The sequence below is a fragment of the Aquarana catesbeiana genome, linkage group LG04, assembly GCF_042186555.1.
Source record: "Aquarana catesbeiana isolate 2022-GZ linkage group LG04, ASM4218655v1, whole genome shotgun sequence".
Lineage (NCBI taxonomy): Eukaryota > Metazoa > Chordata > Amphibia > Anura > Ranidae > Aquarana > Aquarana catesbeiana.
The window spans coordinates 7,977,578-8,003,559 of NC_133327.1; the positions used below are offsets into that span (position 1 = coordinate 7,977,578).

Here is a 25,982-nt window from a genome sequence, read left to right on the forward strand (position 1 = left end):
ATAAAGGTTGCAATAGTATTTTTGGAAAGCGTTGGCTATCTTAGATGGGTGATACACTACTTTTTCCTGTGTGTGGATCTGTATTAGAGCCTAAATTAGAATGTTGTTGTCTTTTACGCAGGTAATTGGCCAAAAGTCTACCCGCTTTGTTGCCATGCTCATATTAAGTGGCCTTAAAGCGTTTTAAAGAGGATTTATGATCCGCTAAGAGGGCTAGCTGCAGTTGTTGCCTGCAGTCTAGGTGTTCTGATTTTGTAGTGGGTGTAGGGTTTTGTTTGTTTTGTAATTCTAAGGCATTAAGGTTTGCGAGGAGAGTGGTAATTGCTTTGGCCTTCTGCTTCTTTTACCTGGCTGCAGCCTGAATTAATAAACCTCTACTGTAAGCATTGTGTGCACACCATAGCGACATATATATTCAGGATTATCATTAACATCAAAATATTCATTAAGTAGCTTGGTTAGCCTCTCCTTATGGAGTGGGTGAGATAATATTGAAATATTATTTCTCTATAGGTAGGCTGGGTTGTAGGAATTTTGTTCCTTTAACCACTACAGCCCCAGAAGATTTGGCTGCTGAATGACCAGGCCTTTTTTTGCGATTAGGCACTGCATCGCTTTAACTGACAATCGCGCGGTCGTGCAGCACTGTACCCAAACAAAATTGACGTCCTTTTTTTCACACACATAGAGCTTTCTTTTGGTGGTATTTGATCATCACTGCAGTTTTTATTTTTTGCGCTATAAACAAAAAAGAGCAACAATTTTGAAAAAAACACAATATTTTGTACTTTTTGTTCTCATAAATATCCCCTTTTTTTTTTTTTTTAAAAAGCTAATTTTTTCTCAGTTTAGGCTGATATGTATTCTTCGACATATTTTTGGTAAAAAAATCACAATAAGCGTATACTGTTTGGTTTGCGCAAAAGTTATAGCGTCTACAAAAAAAGGGATATATTTATAACATTTTTATTATTTAATTTTTTTTTACAATTATTTTATTTTTTTTTTACTAGTAATGGCGGTGATCTGCAATTTTTATAGGGACTGCAACATTATGGCGGACACATCGGACACTTTTGACACATTTTTGGGACCATTGGCATTTATACAGCGATCAGTGCTATAAAAATGCACAACTGCAAAAATGTCACCCTGCAGGGAAGGGGTTAACACTAGGGGGTGATCAAGGGGTTAACTGTGTTCCCTGACTGTGTGTTCTATCTGTAGGGGGAGGGGACTGACTAGAGGAAATGACACATCGTGGTTCCTAGCTATTAGGAACTCATGATCTGTCTCTCCAAACAGAACAGGGATTTGTGTGTTTACACACACACGTCCCTGTTCTGCCTCTCGTGCCCGTGATCGCTCGCGGCCATCGGTCATCGTGACCACCGGTCAGGAGCATCGGCACCCCCGCGATGCTGTGTGCGTACCTGCTATCCCGCCTAAAGGGACCTATGTATAGCTACAAGGGTTCGCGGGATCATGCCGACCTGCGGCAGTATAATGACGACTTCTGGTCAGCAAGCGGTTAAGGTAATAGTCACCGGGGAATGGTCTGACCAGGTTATTGTATGTATGGTCACCTCCAAGGTCCTTTGTAGAAGAGTAAGATCAAACAGAAATAAGTAAATCCTCGAGTACAAGTTGTGAGGTGCTGAAAAGTAGGTATAATCCTTTTCAGTGGAGTTGATACATCTCCATGAATCGTATAGATTTGCATTCATAGAAAAGATTTCATCTCATATCTATGAGGTCCCTGAGGGGTGGAGGAGTCCATGACCTTATCCCCTACACAATTGAAATCTCTGCATATAAGTAATGAGCCTTTCTTATGTTTGATTATTCTCTTGTGAAGAGACTTTAAAAATCGTGCCTGACCCATATTTGGAGCATACAGGTTTACTATGGTATACATCACATTGTTCACTTCGCAGACCAATATGATGTATCTGCCTTTTGGAGTCCAGAACGACTTCATGGGGTTGGAATGCCACTGATTTGTTAATTGCAATTATTGTACCTTGTTTTTTGACTCAGGCACAGGTATGAAAAATGTGAGGAAATGATTTATTAGAGCATTTGGGCTGCTTGTCCTGGGAGAAGTGCGTCTCTTGAATGCATACTATGTCCCCTCTAAAGTGGAGTTCCACCCAAAAATGGAACTTCTGCTTTTCCGGTTCCCCCCTCCATCGGTGTCACATTTGGCACCTTTCAGGGGGAAGGGGGGGGCAGATACCTGTCTAATACAGGTATTTTGCTCCCACTTCCGGGTATTTACACCACTTCCAGTCCCCCCGCCCCCCGCTGTATTCTGGGAGACACACAGGTCCCAGAAAACAGCAGGGACCAGTAAGATAGCGCAGCGCGAGTTGCGCATGCATAGTAGGGGACCAGGGAGTGAAGCCGCAAGGATGGCGCCGGCAGCACCCGACAGCCGAGGGACAGATCGGCTTCGGGTGCCGACATCGCGGGCGCCCTGGACAGGTAAGTGTGCATATTTTAAAAGTCAGCAGCTGCAGTATTTGTAGTTGCTGACTTTAAAATAAAAAAATTGGTGGAAATCCGCTTTAAGCCCTTTTGCTTCTTGCCACATAGATCTTCTTTTAAATGGGCTGTTAAGTCCATGTGCATTAAGAGACATTACATAGTTAGTGAGGTTGAAAAAAGACACAAGTCCATAAAGTCCAACCCATGTGTGTGATTATATGTCAGTATTACATTATATAGGTATATCCTGTATGTTGCAGTCATTCAGGTGCTTATCTAATAGTTTATTGACACTATCGATGCCCCCCGCTGAGATCACCTCCTGTGGATGGGAATTACCGTAAAGAACCCTCTACGTAGTTTAAGGTTAAACCTCTTTTCTTCTAATTTTAATGAGTGGCCACGTGTCTTGTTAAACTCCCTTCTGCGAAAAAGTTTTATCCCTATTGTGGGGTTACCAGTACAGTATTTATAAATTGAAATCATATCCCCTCTCAAGCGTCTCTTCTCTAGAGAGAATAAGTTCAGTGCTCACAACCTTTCCTCATAACTAAGATCCTCCAGACCCTTTATTAGCTTTGTTGCCCTTCTTTGTACTCGCTCCATTTCTAGTACAATCTTCCTGAGGACTGGTGCCCAGAACTGGACAGCATACTCTAGGTGAGGCCGGACCAGAGTCTTGTAGAGCGGGAGAATTATTGTTTTATCTCTGGAGTTGATCCCCTTTTTAATGCATGCCAATATTCTGTTTGCTTTGTTAGCAGCAGCTTGGCATTGCATGCCATTGCTGAGCCTATCATCTACTAACATTGTAGAGTTAGTGTTACGTGTGGCTTAATGCTTGTAATAGGAAGGTGCAATTTTGTGCAATTACTTGTAGATGACAGCAAAGGATAAGAGTTGAGATGCAGGATGTTGACTATGCTGTATGAGCTGCCTTGTTCTGAGTGTGCTGCTAGATTCCATTGAAGAAGTTCATCATATCTGGCTGGTACATGTAAAACATAAAAAAACTACATAAAAAAAGAACAGAACAACATATAAAAAGAGTGAGACATCACATTGGGCGAAAAATTTTTCTTCTGCACTATAGGGGTCTTTACTCCGTCAGATCCAACACAGTCATCCAGAGTAGAAGGGAATTAAGTGTGAGGTGGTTTTCCCTTGTGGTTGCTTGGTAATGGATGCTATCACCCAAGTATTATGAGTGGAAGAATTAATGGGGCCTTCCTCTTCATCTGGGAGAAGCTTCCACTATCAAGCCGTTCTCCAAATTGGTAATGGCATAAGTTTTGCTTTCTCTGTTGATGAGAATTTTTGTTGGGAATCCCCATGTATATGGGATCTTGTGATTTTGAAAAAGTTTGGTCAATGTGTCAAGATTTTTGCGTGCCATCATAGTATGTTGCGAGATGTCAGAGTAAACAGATATATCTGTATATGGGTTAGGTAGTGGAGAATTCTTTCTGGTATATCTCATCAAGTCCTCTTTACACATGAAAAAAGTGAATACGTGCTATGACGTCTCTTGTTACTTTTTCCAGTAAATGTTTTGGTTTAGGTAGGAGATGAGCCCGATCTACAATCACCTCCCTCTCAGGGGTATCTGGTAGTAATGCAGAAATAAATTGCTGGACAAATTTTCTGAGGTCAGCAGGCAAGACAGATTCAGCCACTCCTCTCAGCTTAACGTTATTTCTTCTCAAGCGATCCTCTAAGTCTGCCATTTTACTTTTAATAGCCTGTATATCTTCCTCTGCACCATTATATGCAGGGCCATCTTTAAGGCAGGGCAAAAGGGGCAGCTGCCCTGGGCCCCGTCATTGTTGTGGGCCCCAAAGCAGCTACATCATAGGTTAGCATGGGTTTTGGGATGCAAAGGTATACTGACAGGGTGGATAAAGATGTAGTTCAATGGGTTGCTCTATGCGCTACAAATGCGGAAGAAAGTCCCAAACCCTTTTTCAAAATCACACGGTGCCAAGGCACATGTCAGCAGATGCATGAGGGTGTCATTAACAATTAATGGCACTGCTGTGTATCTGTTAAAGGGCAGTACATTTCTGTGGTGTCAGGAAAGCGATTTTGCATGCGTTCCAGAGACACACAAATAGGAACGCACGCTAAATGTTTCAGTTACATTGGTAGTTAGTGTAAATCTCATTACATTGGTTCTTGGTGTAGAATCCTTTCATTCACACTAATGGCCAGTGTGAATGTCCCCCTTACATTGGTGGTCAGTGTAAATCCCTCCTTACATTGGTGGTTACTGTGAATGCTTCTATTACATTATTGGTCAGTGTAAACCCATATTATATTAGTGGTCAGTGTAAACCCCTATTACATTGGTGGCCAGTGTTGAAACTCCTCTTTATATTGGTAGTCGGTAAAAAAAAAAAATCAGCATTGCCATTGGTCACACCCTCCCCTCCCCCCAGCGCTGCCACTGACCCCATGAGTCCTAAGATCCATAGGAGTTTTCTGTCTATTAATGGGTCCCTCACCCCCCCCCCCCAGTCCATGGTGTGCAAGCAGTGAGGAGATGATGTGCTGTAACCTCTAGCAACCATTCAGTAAGCAGTAATGATGTGGAGTAACCTCTAGCAACCAATCCGTGAGCAGTATTGATGTACAGTAATCTCTAGCAACCAATCAACAAGCAGAAATCATGTGCTATAACCTCTAGCAACTAATCAATGAGCCATAATGTGTGCTGTAACCTCTAGCAACCAGTCAGTGAGTCAGCTCATTATGGGCCGCAGCAAATTCCCCCATTTTATCTTCGGTGTGACTCACTCTCTATCCCCTATAGCAGCGACTTCTGCCTTTATTTGGGTTGTGCATTCCATCAGGTCCCTGTATAATGAGCCCCTTAAAGTCACTAACATGTCCTTCATCATCGTGTCAGTTAGTGGCTGGCCCAGGGTGGGGAAATCATGCATTTGTTATATGAACTCTCTTGTAATGTCTTGTGACATGTCAAGTCCCCCCAGCTCACCTGGATATTTGTGCTTTGACGATCGCTTCTGTGAAGCCTTCTGTCGGCTCTGTACAGGGGATGCTCCCAGCGATGATCTGCTGCTGTTCCCTGGGGATGATGCCTGGTAATGCTGGCTGTCTGTGGAGGATATACCGCAGCCTTGACCGCACCGAGATTCGTAGGCCGCGGCACAATTTTGAGGCCTAGGTGTGCTGGCTGTGTCAAAGAAATCAGTCAGTTTTTTAGGTCTGCGCTCAGATTTCCTCTTGCTCATTTTGTAAGCAGATGATAGCTGGGTGGATGAGTGGTGGATATCACCTCACAGTGCCTTCTGGCGTCGCTTCTAGCCATTGGATTGTGCTGGATTCACCCGGAGCTCTCTCCTCATGCTGCCATCTCCTTAGCTACCGGCCACTCCTAGGGTTGCCTAGGTTTTGTTCAAGTCAAACCCGAACACTTTAGCAGCGCACAGCAATTTTTTTTTTTTTTTATAGTAAAAACTATACATACTGTATATTTTGCAATTAAATAACATTTCCAATCATATGAAGTTAATCACAAGAGTCCCCCATTACATCGGGGTCCACAGAGTTCACCTTATACATCTGATTCCACAGAGTTCCCCTTATTATCTAATTTCGCAGAGTTCCCCTACACTGTAGGGGGGGCTCTGCGGACTCTGATGTAAGGGAGAACTCTGGGGACTCTAACATAAGGGATGCTCTGGGAATCCTGATTTAAGGGGGAACACTGAAAACTCTGATGTAAGGGGGGGACACTGTGGCCTCTGTTGTAATGGAGAACTCTGATGTAAGGGGTGCTCTGAGAACCCTGATTTACCTTAGTGTACTCACTCAAAGGCAGGAGAGAAAAGGGGGGTGACAGTCACAGACAGGGATGGATGGTGAGCTCACTCACCCCTTGGCAGTTAGCACCGCTCATTTAGATGTATCTGAAATTCTGAGGCACAGTGACAGGGAATGGAGTGTGGGCAGACACAGATGGATAGGGGCGGGAGGGAGAGGAGTAGATATCCTCTCCCCTCTGTGTGTGTGTGTTTGGGGGATGTTGTGAATGTTGGCTTTGGACAGTGTGAAAGAAAGTGTAACAGACACTCTTGGCCTACACAACTGCAGCCAGCAACCCTACTGGGAAGTAGGAATGAGCCGAACACCCCCCTGTTCGGTTCGCACCAGAACATGCGAACAGGAAAAAAGTTCGTTCGAACACGCGAACACCGTTAAAGTCTATGGGACACGAACATGAATAATCAAAAGTGCTAATTTTAAAGGCTAATATGCAAGTTATTGTCATAAAAAGTGTTTGGGGACCTGGGTCCTGCCCCAGGGGACATGGATCAATGCAAAAAAAAGTTTTAAAAATGGCCGTTTTTTCAGGAGCAGTGATTTTAATAATGCTTAAAGTCAAACAATAAAAGTGTAATATCCCTTTAAATTTCGTACTTGGGGGGTGTCTATAGTATGCCTGTAAAGGGGCGCATGTTTCCTGTGTTTAGAACAGTCTGACAGCAAAATGACATTTTGAAGGAAAAAACTCATTTAAAACTACCCGCGGCTATTGCATTGCCGACAATACACATAGAAGTTCATTGATAAAAACGGCATGGGAATTCCCCAAAGGGGAACCCCGAACCAAAATTAAAAAAAAAAAATGACATGGGAGTCCCCCTAAATTCCATATCAGGCCCTTCAGGTCTGGTATGGATATTAAGGGGAACCCCGGCCAAAATTAAAAAAAAAAAAATGACATGGGGTTCCCCCTAAATTCCATACCAGACCCTTCAGGTCTGGTATGGATTTTAAGGGGAACCCAGCGCCAAAAAAAAAAAAAAAAAAAAAAAAACGGCGTGGGGTCCCCCCAAAAATCCATACCAGACCCTTATCCGAGCACGCAACCTGGCAGGCCGCAGGAAAAGAGGGGGGGACGAGAGTGCGCCCCCCCCCTCCTGAACCGTACCAGGCCACATGCCCTCAGCATTGGGAGGGTGCTTTGGGGTAGCCCCCCAAAACACCTTGTCCCCATGTTGATGAGGACAAGGGCCTCATCCCCACAACCCTGGCCGGTGGTTGTGGGGGTCTGCGGGTGGGGGGCTTATCGGAATCTGGAAGCCCCCTTTAACAAGGGGACCCCCAGATCCCGGCCCCCCCCTGTGTGAAATGGTAAGGGGGTACAAAAGTACCCCTACCATTTCACTAAAAAACTGTCAAAAATGTTAAAAATGACGAGACAGTTTTTGACAATTCCTTTATTTAAATACTTCTTCTTTCTTCTATCTTCCTTCATCTTCTGGTTCTTCTGGTTCTTCTGGCTCTTCTGGTTCTTCCTCCGGCGTTCTCGTCCAGCATCTCCTCCGCAGCGTCTTCTATCTTCTTCTCCTCGGGCCGCTCCGCACCCATGGCATGGGGGGAGGCTCCCACTCCTGTCTTCTTCTTCATCTTCTTCTCTTCTTCATTTTCTTCACCGGGCCGCTCCGCATCCATGCTGGCATGGAGGGAGGCTCCCTCTGTGTGACGGCGCTCTTCGTCTGACAGTTCTTAAATAACGGGGGGCGGGGCCACCCGGTGACCCCGCCCCCCTCTGACGCACGGGACATGACGGGACTTCCCTGTGGCATTCCCCATGACGTCACAGGGAAGTCCCGTCAAGTCACCGTGCGTCAGAGGGGGGCGGGGTCATCGGGTGGCCCCACCCCCGTTATTTAAGAACTGTCAGACGAGGAGCGTCGTCACACAGCGGGAGCCTCCCGCCGTGCTAGCATGTGTGAGGAGCGGCCCGGAGAAGAAAATGAAGAAGAGAGGAAGATGAAGAAGAAGAGAAGAGCGGGAGCCTCCCCCCATGCCATGGGTGCGGAGCGGCCCGAGGAGAAGAAGATAGAAGACACCGCGGAGGAGATGCTGGATGAGAACGCCGGAGGAAGAGCCAGAAGAGCCAGAAGAGCCAGAAGAGCCAGAAGAGCCAGAAGAGCCAGAAGAAGCAGAAGATGAAGGAAGATAGAAGAAAGAAGAAGTATTTAAATAAAGGAATTGTCAAAAACTGTCTCTTGTCATTTTTAACATTTTTGACAGTTTTTTAGTGAAATGGTACTTTTGTACCCCCTTACCATTTCACACAGGGGGGGGCCGGGATCTGGGGGTCCCCTTGTTAAAGGGGGCTTCCAGATTCCGATAAGCCCCCCACCCGCAGACCCCCACAACCACCGGCCAGGGTTGTGGGGATGAGGCCCTTGTCCTCATCAACATGGGGACAAGGTGTTTTGGGGGGCTACCCCAAAGAAGGTGTTTGGGGGGCTACCCCAAAGCACCCTCCCAATGTTGAGGGCATGTGGCCTGGTACGGTTCAGGAGGGGGGGGCCGCACTCTCGTCCCCCCCTCTTTTCCTGCGGCCTGCCAAGTTGCGTGCTCGGATAAGGGTCTGGTATGGATTTTTGGGGGGACCCCACGCCGTTTTTTTTTTTTTTTTTTTTTTTTGGCGCGGGGTTCCCCTTAAAATCCATACCAGACCTGAAGGGTCTGGTATGGAATTTAGGGGGAACCCCACGTCTTTTTTTTTTAATTTTGGCCGGGGTTCCCCTTAATATCCATACCAGACCTGAAGGGCCTGGTATGGAATTTAGGGGGACTCCCACGTCATTTTTTTTTTTTAATTTTGGTTCGGGGTTCCCCTTTGGGGAATTCCCATGCCGTTTTTATCAATGAACTTCTATGTGTATTGTGGCAATGCAATAGCCGCGGGTAGTTTTAAATGAGTTTTTTCCTTCAAAATGTCATTTTGCTGTCAGACTGTTCTAAACACAGGAAACATGCACCCCTTTACAGGCATACTATAGACACCCCCCAGGTACGAAATTTAAAGGGATATTACACTTTTATTGTTTGACTTTAAGCATTATTAAAATCACTGCTCCTGAAAAAACGGCCGTTTTTAAAACTTTTTTTTGCATTGATCCATGTCCCCTGGGGCAGGACCTGGGTCCCCAAACACTTTTTATGACAATAACTTGCATATTAGCCTTTAAAATTAGCACTTTTGATTTCTCCCATAGACTTTTAAAGGGTGTTCCGCGGCATTCGAATTTGCCGCGAACACCCCAAATTGTTCGCTGTTCGGCGAACTTGCGAACAGCCAATGTTCGAGTCGAACATGAGTTCGACTCGAACTCGAAGCTCATCCCTACTGGGAAGCTATAGTCCAGTCTGAATAATGTGTCCCGGTTTCAGGTGGTCTGGTGGACGCATGATTCCAAACCCAGACTGTCTGGGTGAATCCAGGACAGGTGGCAACCCTAGCCACGCTCCCCCCCCCCCCCACACTCAGTGACAGTATTGACTGTCAGCACACATTGAGAACAACACTGGAAACAACATTGGGCAGTATACATCCACCCACAATGTTGATTTGTGGCAGAAGACCTGGAGACCACAAAAATGATCTAATGGACCATCAGTGGCCCACGGACCACTGGTTAGAGACTGCTGGTGTAGGGGATGTCTTTTTAAAGTTTATTTGCTCATAGAATTTTAACAGGTGAGGGTTTGGGGTGGTATGGGATACTCCAAACACTTTAAGGAGAAGTCCAGCCTGAGCTTGTTTGGCTGGGCTTCTCCTCTAGGTCACAGGATTGCTATTAATTTTGCACTCCTGCGATCCGTTCTCAACAGAGAGCGGTCTGAAGTCTGCTCACTGCTGATGTCACACAGATCAGTCCAGGCACTGCATCATCCTGACTCTAGGAGTCTGGATCCGCCAGGTGCCTGGACTGATCGCCTTCTCAGGCCGAGACAGCCACTCCCTGCCCCTCCACAGCTCAGCGCTCCAGTGAGCGTGGAGGAGCAGAGAAGGAGAGCTGCTGATTGATAGTCAGCAGCTCTCCACTCTGGGATCTGTGAGAACTGGGCCATCGGCAATGTTCGATGGCTCGGTTCTCAGTGCAGAGCAGCTGGGGGACAGATGCAGCATCGGACCCATGTTGCATCCACCTAGGTAAGTATGAAAAAAAATAAAAACCCATACTTCTCTTTTAAGCACAATAGACCTAGGACAATCTTCTCTTTAGCAAAATAGCTCAGTCTATTTATCATGGCTGGGTACTATAAGGTGAATGCACACTGAAGCAGTCTGTAGTCTAATGGCTGGGAACCATGAGGTAGTTTTCAGAACAAGTCTCAGAATAAACTACAGCTGGCACCTCAGAAGTAGAACAGCACACAGTCACTAAGTCTTGTCAGGCTACATTTAGCCAGGGTTTGGCTGAAGTACAATAAATATGCAGGCTGTTCAATTGACTTTCCAGCCTTCCATGTTCTGGAAGCCTCCACAATGAAGGCCTCTTGAGCCACCTCCCTAGGGAAAGAGAGCCTTGACTGATGGGGGCATGGTCAGGTGCCGGACAAGGGGAACAATTGGTTGAAACATGGGGATGGGATAGGCCTGAGCTCAGGGAACGTGTGCCCCAGGGATTTCTGGGTCTTTCAGAAGAGTCGGTTGGAAGAGCTGCCCACCCTCCCACCCCCTTTTTTCTCCTGTTATAGTATGTCACAGCTTGCTGTGGTTTCTTGACCTTGCCAGCAGTTAAAGTTGCCGTAATGGGCTATGCCCTTAATGGAAAATTAGAAGTAGGCGGTCTGTCCAGCACTTATGGTAACGACAGGCCCCACTTCCCCCTTTTTGGAGTTGAGTGCTCACAGTACGACTGTGACTGGCACTGGTTAAATGTGTTCACATGTTACGTGTTGGAATTTAATAAAGCTGTGGCCTTGCCCTTTCCAACCCAATGGTTGTAAGTGTCTTATTTAATGGGGTAAAGGGCAAGGGTGGTGGGGGATTTGATCCCATTGTGTTACGTTAATTGAGACCTAGGCCCATTGCGCCTCAGCAGTCATGCAGGGGGAAACAATCAAACCCGCAGCCTGTGAAATCTAGAAAACAGCCCATAGAAATCAGCTGCTCCGATGATTACAGAGGAGTCACAAAGAACTACATTTACTTAATACCCTAGCAGCTTATCCAGGAGGGTGCCAGACCAACTACACAACAGTGTTCCAAAGGACACTTTCCTCTGTATTCCAGTTCTGGTGACAACTGTAAATTTTTGCATTTACCATCAAATTCTGTCTCAGTTACATGGTGGATGAATAATAAAGTCAAAAGGCTTGCAGCACCTAAAACCAATATAGGGATTTTGGTATTATATACCCCCCCTGCTAGCTCTTAACCACTTCCCATCCGGACCAATTCTGTTACTTCACTCCTACATGTAAAAATAATAATTTCTTTGCTAGAAAATTACTTGGAACCCCCAAACATTATAAATGTTTTTTTTTTTCAGCAGAGACCCTAGGGAATAAAATGGCTGTCATTGCAATTTTTTATGTCACGTGGTATTTGCGCAGCAATTTTTCAAATCCTTTTTAAAAAAAAAAAGGTTTAATAAAAAAAAAAAAAGAAACACGCAAGTTAGCCCAATTATTTTGTATAATGTGAAAGATGATATTATGCCAAGTAAATACATACTTAACATGTCATGCTTGAAAATTGCGCACACTTGTGGAATGGCGCCAAACTTCGTTACTTGAAAATCTCCATAGGCAACACAGGTTACCTGTTTAGAGTTACAAAGGAGGTCTTGGGATAGAATTGTTGCTCTTGCTACAACTTTCGTGGCGATACCTCACATGTGTGGATTGAACGCCGTTGACATATGTGGGTGCGACGTACATATGCATTCGCTTCTGCGTGCGAGCTTGCGGGGACAGCGGCACTTTAGTTTTATTTTTATTTTTTTTATTGTTTATTATTTCTTTTTTTTTTATTTTTACACTTTCCTTTGAAATATTTTTTTTTTGATCACTTTTATTTCTATTTCAAGGAATGTAAACATCCCTTGTAATAGGAATAGGGCATGACAGGTCCTCTTTATGGAGAGATGTGGGATCAATAAGACCCCACATAACTCCTCCCAGCTGGGAAGCCTGAAACAATAAAAAAAAAAAAACAGGGCAATCTCCGCTTTCCAGCCAAGTACACGGTGTAGTGTCACATATGGTGACCCATCACATTTGGCTACCCGCTGGAGTGCGCATGCGCGACACCGCCATATGCGTTCCAACACTTTTACGACACACTAAAACCGTCAGATAGTGTGACGGAACTGACGCTGAACTGCGCTTGCGCAGTTATTATGTGGCTCCACCCCTAAGTCCAGGTTCAAGCCCCACCATCCAAGTGGACACAGAGTTAGATAATAATTATGCCGAGCGAAGCAAGGCCATTCCCGAAGCGTGGTGAGAGAAGCGAGCGCGGCGAGGGGCTCTGTTGCAAAGTGGTGTCTTACAATAAATAATTATACAGAAGAAGAGCTTGTCTGTAACGTCACTTCCGTGACATTATCTCACGGTTTCACTGCTCCGTATTGTCATAAAAACTTTTGGAACGCATATCGGCAAGTTACGCATGCGCAGTGTGAAATTTCTAAGCAGATCATCGCTTCCGTAGCCAAATGTGATGGGTCGCCATATGTAATGAAACAACGGCAGTATTTACAACTGCCAGGCCGGGCGTGATGTCATAACGTTGTGCCCGGGCCTCTGGGAGTAATAGAGATGAACAGGGGCCATCTGTTCCTCAGATATCTCTATGGTCAACTTCCGGCGCCTGTGGATTCCTTCTCTGGCTCGCTGATCGCACAGGCGAGCCGGTAGAAGCACCGGAGGGCCGGCGAGGGGGGGGGGGGGACGTTCCCTTCCTCTGCCTGTAAGAACAATCAAGCGGCTGAACTGCTGCTGCTATGAATGTTCTTACAGTGCAGGGAATCGCTGGCTGAAAAGAACGATGCTGGGTGCAGGCATCAACTTGGTATAACCACTGAAACGGGAAGACGTCCATGTACGCCCTCCCGGCAGGAAGTGGTTTATAACCCTCATAGACTCCGATAGGGAGATTTTGCATGGCAAAGTGTATCTCTACCTCCTCCCAAAAGACTTCCACACCTGGACTTCTTAAATAGTTTATACCCCATCTTGATAAATCCTACCATCATTGGATTTAGTGACAGGTGATACCAGGAATGCAGTGAACATGTGTGGTAATAATAGAATTTCCGCCCAATGTACCAACACCAATCCACCAATTATTTTTGACATGCGGAAAGACAGTAAGTGGAAAGCCATAACATAATTAATATGTGTATTTACATTTACTCAATAAAATATCATGCAATAAAAAAATAATTAATATGTGATCTGAAAGAGCTGGCGTGGCTGCTGCTGGGAATAATAAACTATAAATATTATGTAAATATGGATGCTCTACAAGTCATAAAGAATATTGTAAACTAATGCCCCGTACACACGGTCGGACATTGATCGGACATTCCGACAACAAAATCCTAGGATTTTTTCCGACGGATGTTGGCTCAAACTTGTTTTGCATACACGCGGTCGCACAAAGTTGTCGGAATTTCCAATCGCCAAGAATGCGGTGACGTTAACCACGTATGACAAGACTAGAAAAGGCCATTTCAGAACCAAGCGCGGCACCCTTTGGGCGCCTTTTGTGTTAGTAAAAGTTTGGTGAGAGACGATTCGTGCTTTTTCAGACTCGTGGCTTTCAGAACGTTTTCTGCGGTTCAGTTTGTGCTTGTTGGTTTGTATCTGCTCTTCAGTGCGTGCAAGCAAGCTACGCGTGACTTGGATTAGTCATTGTGTTCTTGTTCGTTCGTTGCTGTTTTTCAGGTCACTCTTCACAGGCCTTGCTGTTCTTCAGTGCGTTCTGTTACTTCGTTCTGAGCAGCCGACCGTTTTCTAGCCATGTTGAGTATACGTACTCCTCGTAGAGTTCGTGCTGTGCGGGGGCTTGGTGTTGGGGTCCTGACCTTGACACAAGTCCAGTCCATGAACAGGGTGGGGAGGAGTTCATGGACCAAGAATTGGTTGCTTCAGCGTGACCAGTTCTCTCATATGCCTTTGCTCCGTGAGATCCGTGAGAATAATCCTGATGATTTCAGGAACTTTCTCCAGATGACGGACCCCTAATTTCACCGTTTGTTGGCTTCGCTGACCCCCTATATCAGCAGGCAGGATACCTGCATGAGGCAAGCCATCACTCTGGAGCAGAGGCTCGTGGCTACCCTGCGGTACTTGGCGACGGGGAGAAGCCTGCAGGACTTGAAGTCTCCCCCCAGGCTCTGGGAATCATTATCCCGGAGACCTGTTCTGCCATCATCCAGGTCCTGCAGAAGGAGTATTGAAGGTAAGATTTGTATCCTTTAATATCACATTTTATTGTATTTAATGTTTGATAATATATTGTATTTCTTTCCTCATTCCCTAATTACCATGATTGTAATATGTTGTGAATGTCCCCTTTGTCCTCATTCATGCTGGAATTTAATTTTTTTTTTCTCCTTCATACATATTTGCCTTCACTTACCTCCCCAGCATGGTCTCCTGCCCCTATATTCACCTCATGTAGTCATTTAACAATGTATTTTATCAGCTCCATAGTAGTGCTTTACCCTAAATACCCCCTAAAATGTTTAGAAATCTGATTTGTGCATTAAATTCAGGCAGAGTGCCTGAGGCTTTTTTTTGTAGTGTCCCCAAATCATTTTTATTAACCCTCCCTCCCCCCAACTGCTAAGTCAGTTGATCCCAATTCTCTATCTATCCTCAATCATCTATCTGCTGACTGCCAAACCACAAAAGAGGTGGGTATACACACTATATCCACCTCTTTTGTGGTCAGATGTATGGATGAATTCCCCAAGGCAGGTAGTGCAAGGGCCTGCCTGAATACTTTCAAATGGTACTGTTTAAAGTTTTTGTATCCATTTATTATCTTGCTAGGTAATAGCAGAATGTCCAAATGTGCTCAAATGTGTACAGTGTGTATTTATATCTTTGTATTCAGACACTTCTTACCTGTCCAGTGGTCTGCCAATAGTGTAACTAAGGAGGGGCTGTTCCAAAAAATACCCATTATTTAGGAATTCATCTCTCAATGAAGTGGAGAGGGTTACCTGTCTAAGATCCCCCCCCCCTATAATGTTAGAAATGGTCCATGGGGGGGGGGGGATATGATAGGTGTACCTTATACTTTGATGTTGTAAAATTCCCCTTAATAAATGTTATCTGGATGTTGGCCAAGAATGTTTGTCTAATCTACTTTCCATGTTTGTGCAAAAATACTAATTTATTTTTGTTCTCCTCAACAGTTTCCTTCCACGCCACAGGAATGGCAGACTGTGGCCTCCCACTTTGCCCAGCGGTGGGACTTTCCTATCTGCGGAGGGGCAATTGATGGGCAACACGTCCACATCGTCCCACCACCCAACTCGGGGTCATACTATTATAATTACAAGGGGTTCAATAGTATTGTGATGTTGGCGGTGGTGACGGCTAATTACGAGTTCCTGTATGTGGACGTGGGGAAGAATGGCCGGATGTCCAATGGTGGAGTCATTGCCCAGACAGAGTTTTACAGGCGTCTCCAGAATGGCAGCTTGGACTTGCCACCTCCAGAAGAGAATGTGGAAGGACTCTCATTTGTCTTCGTTGCGGATGAAGCATTTGCGCTGGGGGCCCATCTTATGCGGCCATTCCCGATGAGGACCCTCACCCCGGACCAGAGGGTTTTTAATTACCAGCTGGCCAGAGCCAGAAGAGTGGAGGAGAACACATTTGGAATCATGGCCAGCCGGTTCCGCCTATTTCTTACACCCATCCATATGGCAGAGTATAAACTGAATCATATAATCCTGGCATGCTGTGTTCTACATAACTTTTTACGGCAACATTCTGCCAACTATTATGGAAAAAAATCCTGCGAGCCACAATTATCCAGTGCCTTAATGGAAATTCAACCAAACAGCTACCCGGCTGCAGGCGCAGATCACGTATTCATGACCGTGCGATAAATGATATATGAAAAAAATGCGCCGCGCCCAGGGGTGTAACTGAATAACTGTAAATCTAAGTACAAATCATAGATAATAAAGCGTGCAAATCAAATAGAGCCTAAAGCTCTGATCACTTACTAAGATCACCTGCTGTGTGAGTCCTATGACCAAACACACTAAAAAATAACTAGTGCAATAAAACACAAAGTGCAATGTGCATAGAAAAACGTAATAAGATAAATATACAATCCACAGTGATTAAAATATAATCATTCCTAATAAGGTGTATATGCTAAAAAATGTTACACATATGTAGATCCACTGTGATTAAAATGAAAAAGAAAAAAAATTAAATAAAACAATATATATATTCGTAAAACACAAACAGAGTAAATCAATCACATGCATGGGCGAATTGAAACTATAATCGCCTTAATAAAAGTGTTCAAATCACATCCGTGAAAGAATCTTCCAATCCAGTAACATAAAGTGACCAAGTTCAAATAAAAGTCAGTGTAATGGTGATGGTTCAAAGAAAAAGTTCCGGTTTTGAATCAAACGTGCCCAAAGAAAAACATGCTGTGAAGTGCCTTGGTGACCCCCAATGTGATTGCGCTCACCTTGGAGCGTGTGACACAGGTTTTAATTGTGTCAATACACGCTTTTGGAGCCACCCCTGGGCTCAGTATTAGGTACAGCTGATTCCCACACTAGATTCTTTATGGCTCCACTCACATCAGACCATATAAAAGAAAAAGGCTAATATAGTATAATACCGTAGGATACTTTTATTAAAATCACATCCAATCCCCACATGGGGTACTCACATTTATAAGGTGCTCATGTGCACCAAACATAACATAGGAAAAAACGGCTGTGCGGCGTGCTGCGGGGTGTGAGAGCTCCACAACCCAGCTCTGTGCTGATCGCTCCGTCCTGGCCCCTCCCCTACGCGTCTTCGACACAGGGAGTCACGTGTCTTCATCAGGGGGATATGATTGGACGGGCGCTCTACAGTTTAAATACCCTACCGGCGGCCATTTTGCGTAAGACCGCGGACATTAATATGCTGGGCTCCACTCCTCCTAGTGAATTTAAAGCCATTAACAGTGGCCATTTTGCGTGGGACCACAGACATGTATACAATGGGCTCCGCTTTGAATACTCACAGCACAAAAATAATGCATCTATACGAACTCCAAATATAACTATATCCTGTAATAAAAATATCCTGTAATAAAAATACCCAGGACGGAGCTAGGAAGGGATTGGAAACTCACACCGCTCAGCATACCCTCAAACTAAATAAATACTAGTAAACATGGAAATGACTGTAATGATGATTAATAAATAATATGCAGGCATAGTGCAGACATGGTGATTAAATGTATAAATGTATAACCTACCCTTTAGATAAACTCCATAAGAATATATGCTGGGAAACAACTACCCGTATCATCATAATAAAAACAATAAAAAAATTTTTAATAAAATAAAATTGGGTTTTAGGGCAAACTAAAAAAGATCAGAGCTTTAGGCTCTATTTGATTTGCACGCTTTATTATCTATGATTTGTACTTAGATTTACAGTTATTCAGTTACACCCCTGGGCGCGGCACATTTTTTTCATATATCATTCTGCCAACTATGCTGGCTCAGTTGGGCCTGAGGCCGGAATTATAAATGAAACAACCCTGACGGCGCTTGAAAGTGGCCATCCTGGCTTGCCCTCCCTGTGTGCCCGTGATGTCCGGCTAAGATACCTTGAGTTCTTTGCGGGTAGGGGGGCCATCAATATGCCAAACAATTTGTGAAACCTTGATTAAATAATAAAAATTTAAGCAAATCTTTGGTGACATTTACTGCTTGTGTTTGTTTTAGCTGACCCTGACCGAAATGTGGTGAGTCGTGAAAATGGCGTGATTGTGTAACCTTATACAAAGCACTGTTGGTTGTTATTTACTAAAGGCAAATACACTTTGCACTACAAGTGCACTTGAAAATGCACTTAAACTGCACTTGTAGTGCAAAGTGGATTTGCCCTTAGGAAATAACACCCATTGTCACAGAAAGCAGCAATTACATCACCACAAAAGTGTTGTAGCGTTGAGACAAAAATACACACATTCTTGATTAACAATCTTTTTAATACCTGCACAATCACACGTGCATTAAGAAAAGGTTTTTAAAACAAACCAACATGTTTGTTGTATAACAATTTTTGGGGTGGCATTATCAAAAATAGAAATGTCCATTTAAGATAAAACGGGCATGTGTAAAACCAACAAGAAAGACACAAATCTTGAACTTACAAAGTTCACATATGGTAAAACTTGAAGGCAATAGCAGACATGAGTATTTTGGAACTGTGTTTGATATTGCGTTCAGATGGGGTGAAGTCACCCCAGGAAAAGCCAAATTTTGAAGATGCACACCAATTTACGAATGTCAACATGTGCTAGCTGCCATCACGGGGGATCAAGGGACGTGTTTTGGGGGAGCAACCCCTTCCTCTCAGCTAGTTTATTATTGAGGAAGGGGTTGCACCCCCAAAACGCGTCCATTGATCTCCCGTGATGGCAGATAGCACATGTTGGCACACTGTGTGCATCCTCAAAATTTGGCTTTTCTAAAAATCGCTAAAACATTTTTAACATTGTAGCGTACAAAAAAACAAAGGGATTTGGAGGGGTTTTAAACTCTCCCCAAAGCATCAATGATGTTATTTTTTTGAATAACATCATTGATGTTTTTCTTGATGTTTTCCAAAGCTAAATTACACCCCACGATCTCCCCGATCAGGATCTGTGCACTTTCAGAGGTGAAATGCCCTGGGTCCACAACATCACGATCACCTAAAAAGAGAGAAAACAAAAAAAAAAAAAGGTATTATAAATATGCCAGCATCCATTTCTTACCTGAGTCTGTGGTCGCAGACACTCACCTGTTGTGGTGCCAATTTCCACCACGTCTTCTTCCTCCTCCTGCTCTTCTTGGGTTGGGGGTATTTCCCCTTCTTCCCGAGGTGGGGGGGTCTGTGGTCTCCTCGGATGAGGGGTGTCCTCCGAGTCTTTTCTCCCCTATGTAAAACAAAAATGGTATAATTAGCACACAGATATTTGATGGCCGAAATATAAAGATGAAACATTGCTTGGAAGTGGGGTACAATTGTCTATTTTGGCAGAGTTCCAAGATGTAGCATTTTTATTGTCCGTTGTCAAGCTTCAAGACTTTACCTGTCTTGTACAAGCTTCACAGATGGAGACCCCCCTATAGTATACACTGGAGCACCTGTGTTGACCCCCTAATAAAAATGGTGTTCTTGTGTCCCACACTAGTGCTCCAGCGTCCAGATGTGAAAACAGCTGCTGAGTGTCCTCTCCTTACACAGAATCTAGTTTGCATTTCATTCTAGTCACAAACCCATCTACACAACCAAATATTTTTCATACAAATAGACCCTAGAAAATGTGGGCAAATGCATATGGCCTAAACAATGGTGTTTTATAGGCCAAAAGAAAAATGTTTGATAGGAACGAATAATGGGCCCATGAACATGAAAGTTGCCATTTTAAACTGTACAACACTTAAGAAAAGCACATGGAGCAGCACGAACGTAATAAAGACAAAAGGAATAGAAACACAGCACAACTACTTACTTTTTTGCAGCACTCTCCGGATCTTTCTGTACTACTCGGGCTCTCTTAATTTCAGGTCCGACCACCAACTCCTGAGCTGATCTTTCGATCGTCGTACCCCGAAATTCTGGTGCAGACTTTTGACCACTTTCGCCATGATCTTGGCCTTTCTGATATTGGGGTTGGGGTAAGGTCTATACTTTCCATCATAGTCAGCCTTCTTCAGGATGTTGACCATCTCCAACGTCTCCCCAAAGGACATATTTGAGGCCTTAAATCGTCTCCTCCTGGATCGGGACGTTTCCGCATCCGGGCTTTCCTCCTCCTCCTCATTGCTATAATTAGCACGCACCTGCTCTGACTCCACCATGTGCACTTCACCCACTGCGCCGAACAAAAAGGGGCGGGGAATAGACTAGAAAGAACGTCAGGGGCGGGCGGAGTTATACGCATGCGCAGTGTGTATAAAGCGTAACACGCGTGCGTAGTACGTACGATCTGTGAGCGGAGGAAGGAGTATCAGAGGCGCCGATCGTAATAACGAATGTAAGAGCCAAACTTGGGCCTGTACTGCTTCTAGATTGAGGCCTATATTGTAAGAAGATTAGGAGAGTTTTGGCTGACATTAGGGTTTGCCTTGTGTCTTGCAGTGAAAATGGATATCTTGAATGATACCGACTTCATGGCAATATTCATTGACATGTTCAGGGAGCTGCCTTGTCTGTGGGAGATAACCCACCCCCATTATAAGAACCAAACAAAGAGGAAGGCAGCGCTGGATCAACTGTTGGAAATTGTGAAGCAGGTGATCCCCACGGCAGACATCACCTATTTGAAGATCCTAATTGGTGGCCTGAGGAGCACATATGTAAGGGAGCGCAAGAAAGTCCAGGATTCGCAGAGATCCGGAGCAGCAGATGACATCTATGTCCCCAGGATATGGTACTATGACAGGCTGCATTTTCTGGCAGGTCAGACTGAGCCCGGGTCATCACTCTCCAGTCTTCCTTCAACGCTTCCTTCCCCCCCAGCTGAGGCTTCTGATGCCCAACCTGGGCCTTCCATGCAGCAACATGTGGAGGAGCCCAACTTGAGCCAGGTATAGCATTCTTCGAAATATTTCTGGTTGTCCAATCAATGATGTTAACTAGATGTTAGTTTGGAGTACTAATTTATGATTGTGATTGATGATGCAAAACATTAAACCATGTCCCTTTTTCATACACAGGGAAGTCTCAGCCAGGAGGTGGCCGGGCTGAGCAGGCTGCCTGATATGCAGGTCCCTCCCATCCACCTGCAAAGAGAAAGTGGCAGGAAGAGGAGTACCCTAGAGGAGGTTGCCATAGGCCTCTTTTGGAAGGCTACAGAGGCTCTGGGAGCACCACACACTGTGGAGGAGGACCTTGCTGGCATAATTGCCTGTAAAATGCAACGGATGGAGGAGAGCCAACAACTCATGTGTGAGTCATTAATGTTGGAAGCTCTCAATAAGGGATTGAGGGCCCAAATAACATCTACTACCCACATTTGTGACCTCACACATGGTCCTCCTCCTCCTCCATGTCCTACTCCTCGTCCTCCTCCTCCATGTCCTACTCCTTCTCCTCCTCCTCCTCCAGGTCCTACTAGTCCTCCTCCTCCTCCAGGTCATACTCCTCCTCCTGCCACATCTCCAACAGCAGAGCCACAGCCAGGAAGGAAGTGTGGAAGGAAGACCAGAAAGTGATGACCCTGGATCCAGTCTGGTCTGGCAAAAGATCTAGCCTCTTGTAATACCACAGCCTGGGGACACAGATGTCATCTGCTGCTTTCCGGATCTCTGGGACTTCTGGACCAGGCTGCACTCCCTTACATATGGACTCCTCAGGCCACCAATTTTGATGTTCAAGAATTGATGTCTGCCCTGGGGGTCCAAGGCTTCGCTAATTTCTGCTGTTTCTCCAGCGTTGCCTCCCTCTTTGTTTGGTTCTGAGCCCTTAATAAAGGATTTTTGGTTTCAATTATACTTGCCTATGTGTGTTTTCCTTCAAAAAGGACAGTTTGTTTGTGAGGATTCAGGTACATTTCAAATATACAATGTGAAATTAACAAGGGACACCAACACCAAACAATCTCCTTGAGATTAAATAATACAAGATAATAATGGTGTTGTGGTAACTTGACACACAAAACACACACAAAAATATTCTGGAGTAAAGCTAAAAATAAAATAAAACAAAGATCAGCCTTTGGAAAAAAATACAAACCTAAAATAAAATAAAAAATCTCCTTTAGGAAAAAAAAAAAAAAAAAATATTTTTGTCAGATGTGACAAATCAAAATATATTAAGGGAATCCCTATAAATAATAAAGAAATAAGTTTGTGAGAAGTCTGTGTGAATATGAGCAGCAAAACTACTTCATTCTGCTCACATTATAAAGAGGAAGAGAGTGCGCTGTATTAAACCATTTTTAACATTACACCGTGACGAAAGTGTTGTATCCATTGCGAATGCTAAGTTTACCAGACCGAGCTGTTCCGTCTCGGAACTTCTTCTGAGCATGCGTGGCACTTTGTGCGTCGGAACAGGCCACACGCGGTCAGAATTGACGTGATCGGATCTTGTTGTCGGAAAATTTTATAGCCTGCTCTCAAACTTTGTGTGTCGGAAAATCTGATGGAAAATGTCTGATGGAGCCCACACGGTCGGAATTTCCGACAACACGCTCCGATCGGACATTTTCCATCGGAAAATCCAACCGTGTGTACGGGGCATAAGACACCAAACTGGTTCCTATTTCTGTCCTCTCGTTAGAGTTTCTGATATAAATGCCAGAGATGGAGCTACAACACACATAATCACTCCGGTAAGCAACCATGAGACCATCCACAGTTTGGGCCCTCTCCGTCCTCCTGGGGATCATCCTGCTTCAAGTAGTGTCTTCCAGTAAGTAGTTTAGTGATGGGAAGGTGGACACATTGCTTTCTATAGCTGAGTTCTCTAGCCTCAGCGAACATGTGTGCCTCATTCAGTAAGTGGCAACCAGGCACCATAAATGGTTAGATGAGCATATGAAATCCAACCGTCTAAAAGCATAGCATCCAAGGAATTTTCATTACTATGCATTTTTCTTGCTAGTATGTTGTTTGTGCAGAAAAAGGGGCAACAATCATTTTCATATATTATACTGTGAATATTAGTTCTAATAGTAGGTGGTAGTTTCAGCTGAAATGTTTTACATAATGTAACATTTTTTCTAGTAGGACTACATGGTTATGATGTAATTTCCTGTTCCTCTATGCTCCTGTTATTTCCAAAAAGCAAGAAGGGCTCAGTCATGTGTCCAACATGACCGTACTAAACCTTTCCATCCTTTACAGCCAAAGAAACTGCCAACTTATTGTAGCATTAGCTTGATCCGGGTACGTGTCCCCTTTACATTGGCAGTCAGTGTCTGTGTCATTTGTGGTCATTGTGCCCCTTTTATGGCCAGTATGTTCCATGTGTACCCCCTTGCTGCTCAGTAGTGTCAGTGTTGCCCCTTTTTTGCTAGCGGTCAGTGGGATCATCATTACTCACAAGAACAGCAGCAGAGAAGTAAACTGTGTTTACACGTGTGATCACTGTCATTGGCTATCACAGCAATCACAAGGCACAGAGCCACTCTGTCTAGCTCTGTGCCTTTGGCCTGTGGTCCACGACGGGCACACAAATTCAAGAATGAATAAACATGCAGCTGATCAGGGAAGTAGTTTACCATCTGTTAAAGTGAACTAACATCTAAATGAATAATAAATGTAAACAGGCAGGCTCACAGAAGAGACATGTAAATGTCTCTTCTGCAATAAAACTTTTTTTTTTTTTACTTAAATACACATGTACAGTTTAATTTACATTTCTGGCACAGTGCCAATCAAGATGCCCAAAAACCAGCACCAGGAAGAAGCCAGAGAGAAGATGCCAATGAGAGATCTTGCGGTCATTGGACTGTTGGAGCAGAGGTAAGTTTTGAGGTCTTTAGTTCTTCTTTAGGCAGCAGAATCCTGTGCTTACTGTGTCTGGTCTATTGATCTTTTAGAGCTCACTCAACATAAATCACTTTTCGGTAGAACCACCATCTCAGCATGGAAGAGAGATAGAAATAGGTCCTCTGCTGTCCTAACTTCCACCCGTAACAAGCCTCGTTTTTTACATTTGCTTCCTGGTTATGTGTCCCAGCTCCTGCTGACTTACTCTTAACACTTCCAGTGGGCGAGCACAATGTCAGGACTTGGGGAATCCCTGTGGGGTGACATGACCCGAGTGGGTGCCCAACATTAGTGACACCGCTGCATGTGAATGAATTGATGGCAAAAATATGTTTCTGTTTCTTTCAGATGAAAAAAGGGGACAGTGTCCTCATTTTAGGAATCCCAATCCCTACGCGTTCTTCCCATGTAGAAAATTGAACACAACTGCTTGCAAGACAGATGAACACTGTGGAGGTCAGCAGAAGTGCTGCAAAGAGTACTGTGTCCACAAATGCAGGGACCCTGTGGGTGAGTCAACCTTACTTGCAAAATTTTAATGAAGGCCCCTGTGCAGCACCTGGAGGTTTCAGATGGGGCAGTCCATGGGTTCTAATCCTTCCCCACTACATCCAAACTAGAAAAAAGTAATTGGCTTGGTATACACTTTAACATAAAGTTTGTCTAAGGGTGCACACAACCATTTGTTGGCATTTTTGTGCCTAGCATACACTTCTCAGCAATACCCCATACCCCGGGAGCCACAGGTGCTGCATACAGCTTGAATAACAAGTGAATGGCTCAATGTGGCACTTGCGGCTCCCCGGGAGTAGGGAAGCACCCGGTGCATGAACCTTAAAGTGGAACCCTAGTCAGAAAATGAAGTCCTGCTAGATCACTTCAGGCTGGCCCCTTTTGCAAGTATACAATTATATACTTGCAAAAGTATAAGCCGTTAATAAATCTAAATATGGATATTCTGTTAACCTATATCAATTGCATCTAATTGTACCAATTTATGGACAGCAACTTATTTGTTTGTTTTAAACAAATAAAAAGGAAGGAATGGCGCAAAGACGGGTACAAGCACTGTGTTATGGGGTTAATATCAATACATGGGGGTGTAAGGATGTTAGAGTGCTGCTTTAAGATATGTTATACAAGAAGAAATGTATTTTGCTTTCTTATGCAGAAAATTAGAAGTGCAAAGATGATTTGCGAGCTATCTACTTGAACAGGATGTACGTGTGGTTAGCCTGACATTTTAATATAGACAATGAATAACAAAGTTATAACATGTTAGAAGTTGGGTGTCTGTCTGGAGCCTAGCATACGTGGTCACATATATATATAAACTTATATCTAGATATAGCCTGAGGGATATCTATAGGCAGAATATGCAATTTATGACGTTTTATGCTTATTTTTTCATAAAGTCTATGCTTCAATCTCATTGGCTGATAATAAGAGGGAGGTTTTTCTCTCTCTCTCTCTCTCTCTCTCTCTCTCTCTCTGTAAGTGTATAAGATATATGCAAACCCAGTAAATCATTGTAATTTTGATTCACCATCCCATGTGTGTGTGTGTGTGTGTCTGGATTACCCGATCGATCAGAGAGTTCTATCCATACACCCATAGGTCCAACCTGGGTTCAAAGGAGAAATAGGGGCGGCTTAACAGAAATGGTACCAGAAGTGGTGGCGATCGACTGCAAGGTGAGTGGAAACTTTGTAAATTTATTTTACGAAGCCTTTTCACTTATCCTAGCACGATTGACCCCTATTGTTTTTTTTTTTAATTTGATAATCTCGAGGATTGCTAGGTTGGCTCTCCTGGGATAAAGAGGTAGCATAATCTCGAGGATTGCTAGGTTGGCTCTCCTGGGATAAAGAAGTCGCATAGTTTTAATGGTTAAATGATGTCCCGCTAGGCTGGCCGGACTTATAGGATTATAGAGAGCATTTGATGCTT

At 44.2% G+C, this 25,982-nt stretch overlaps 1 protein-coding gene across 1 annotated transcript in view; it reads left to right on the forward strand.

Moving 5' to 3' along the window:
* The window catches only part of LOC141141324 (uncharacterized), a 128,587-nt gene that overhangs the window by 90,829 nt on the left and 11,776 nt on the right, over positions 1 to 25,982 (forward strand). The window contains exon 5 of the mRNA XM_073628997.1: positions 24,381 to 24,542. Coding sequence (XP_073485098.1) covers positions 24,381 to 24,542 — 162 coding nt within the window. The remainder of the gene's footprint in view (positions 1 to 24,380; positions 24,543 to 25,982) is intronic.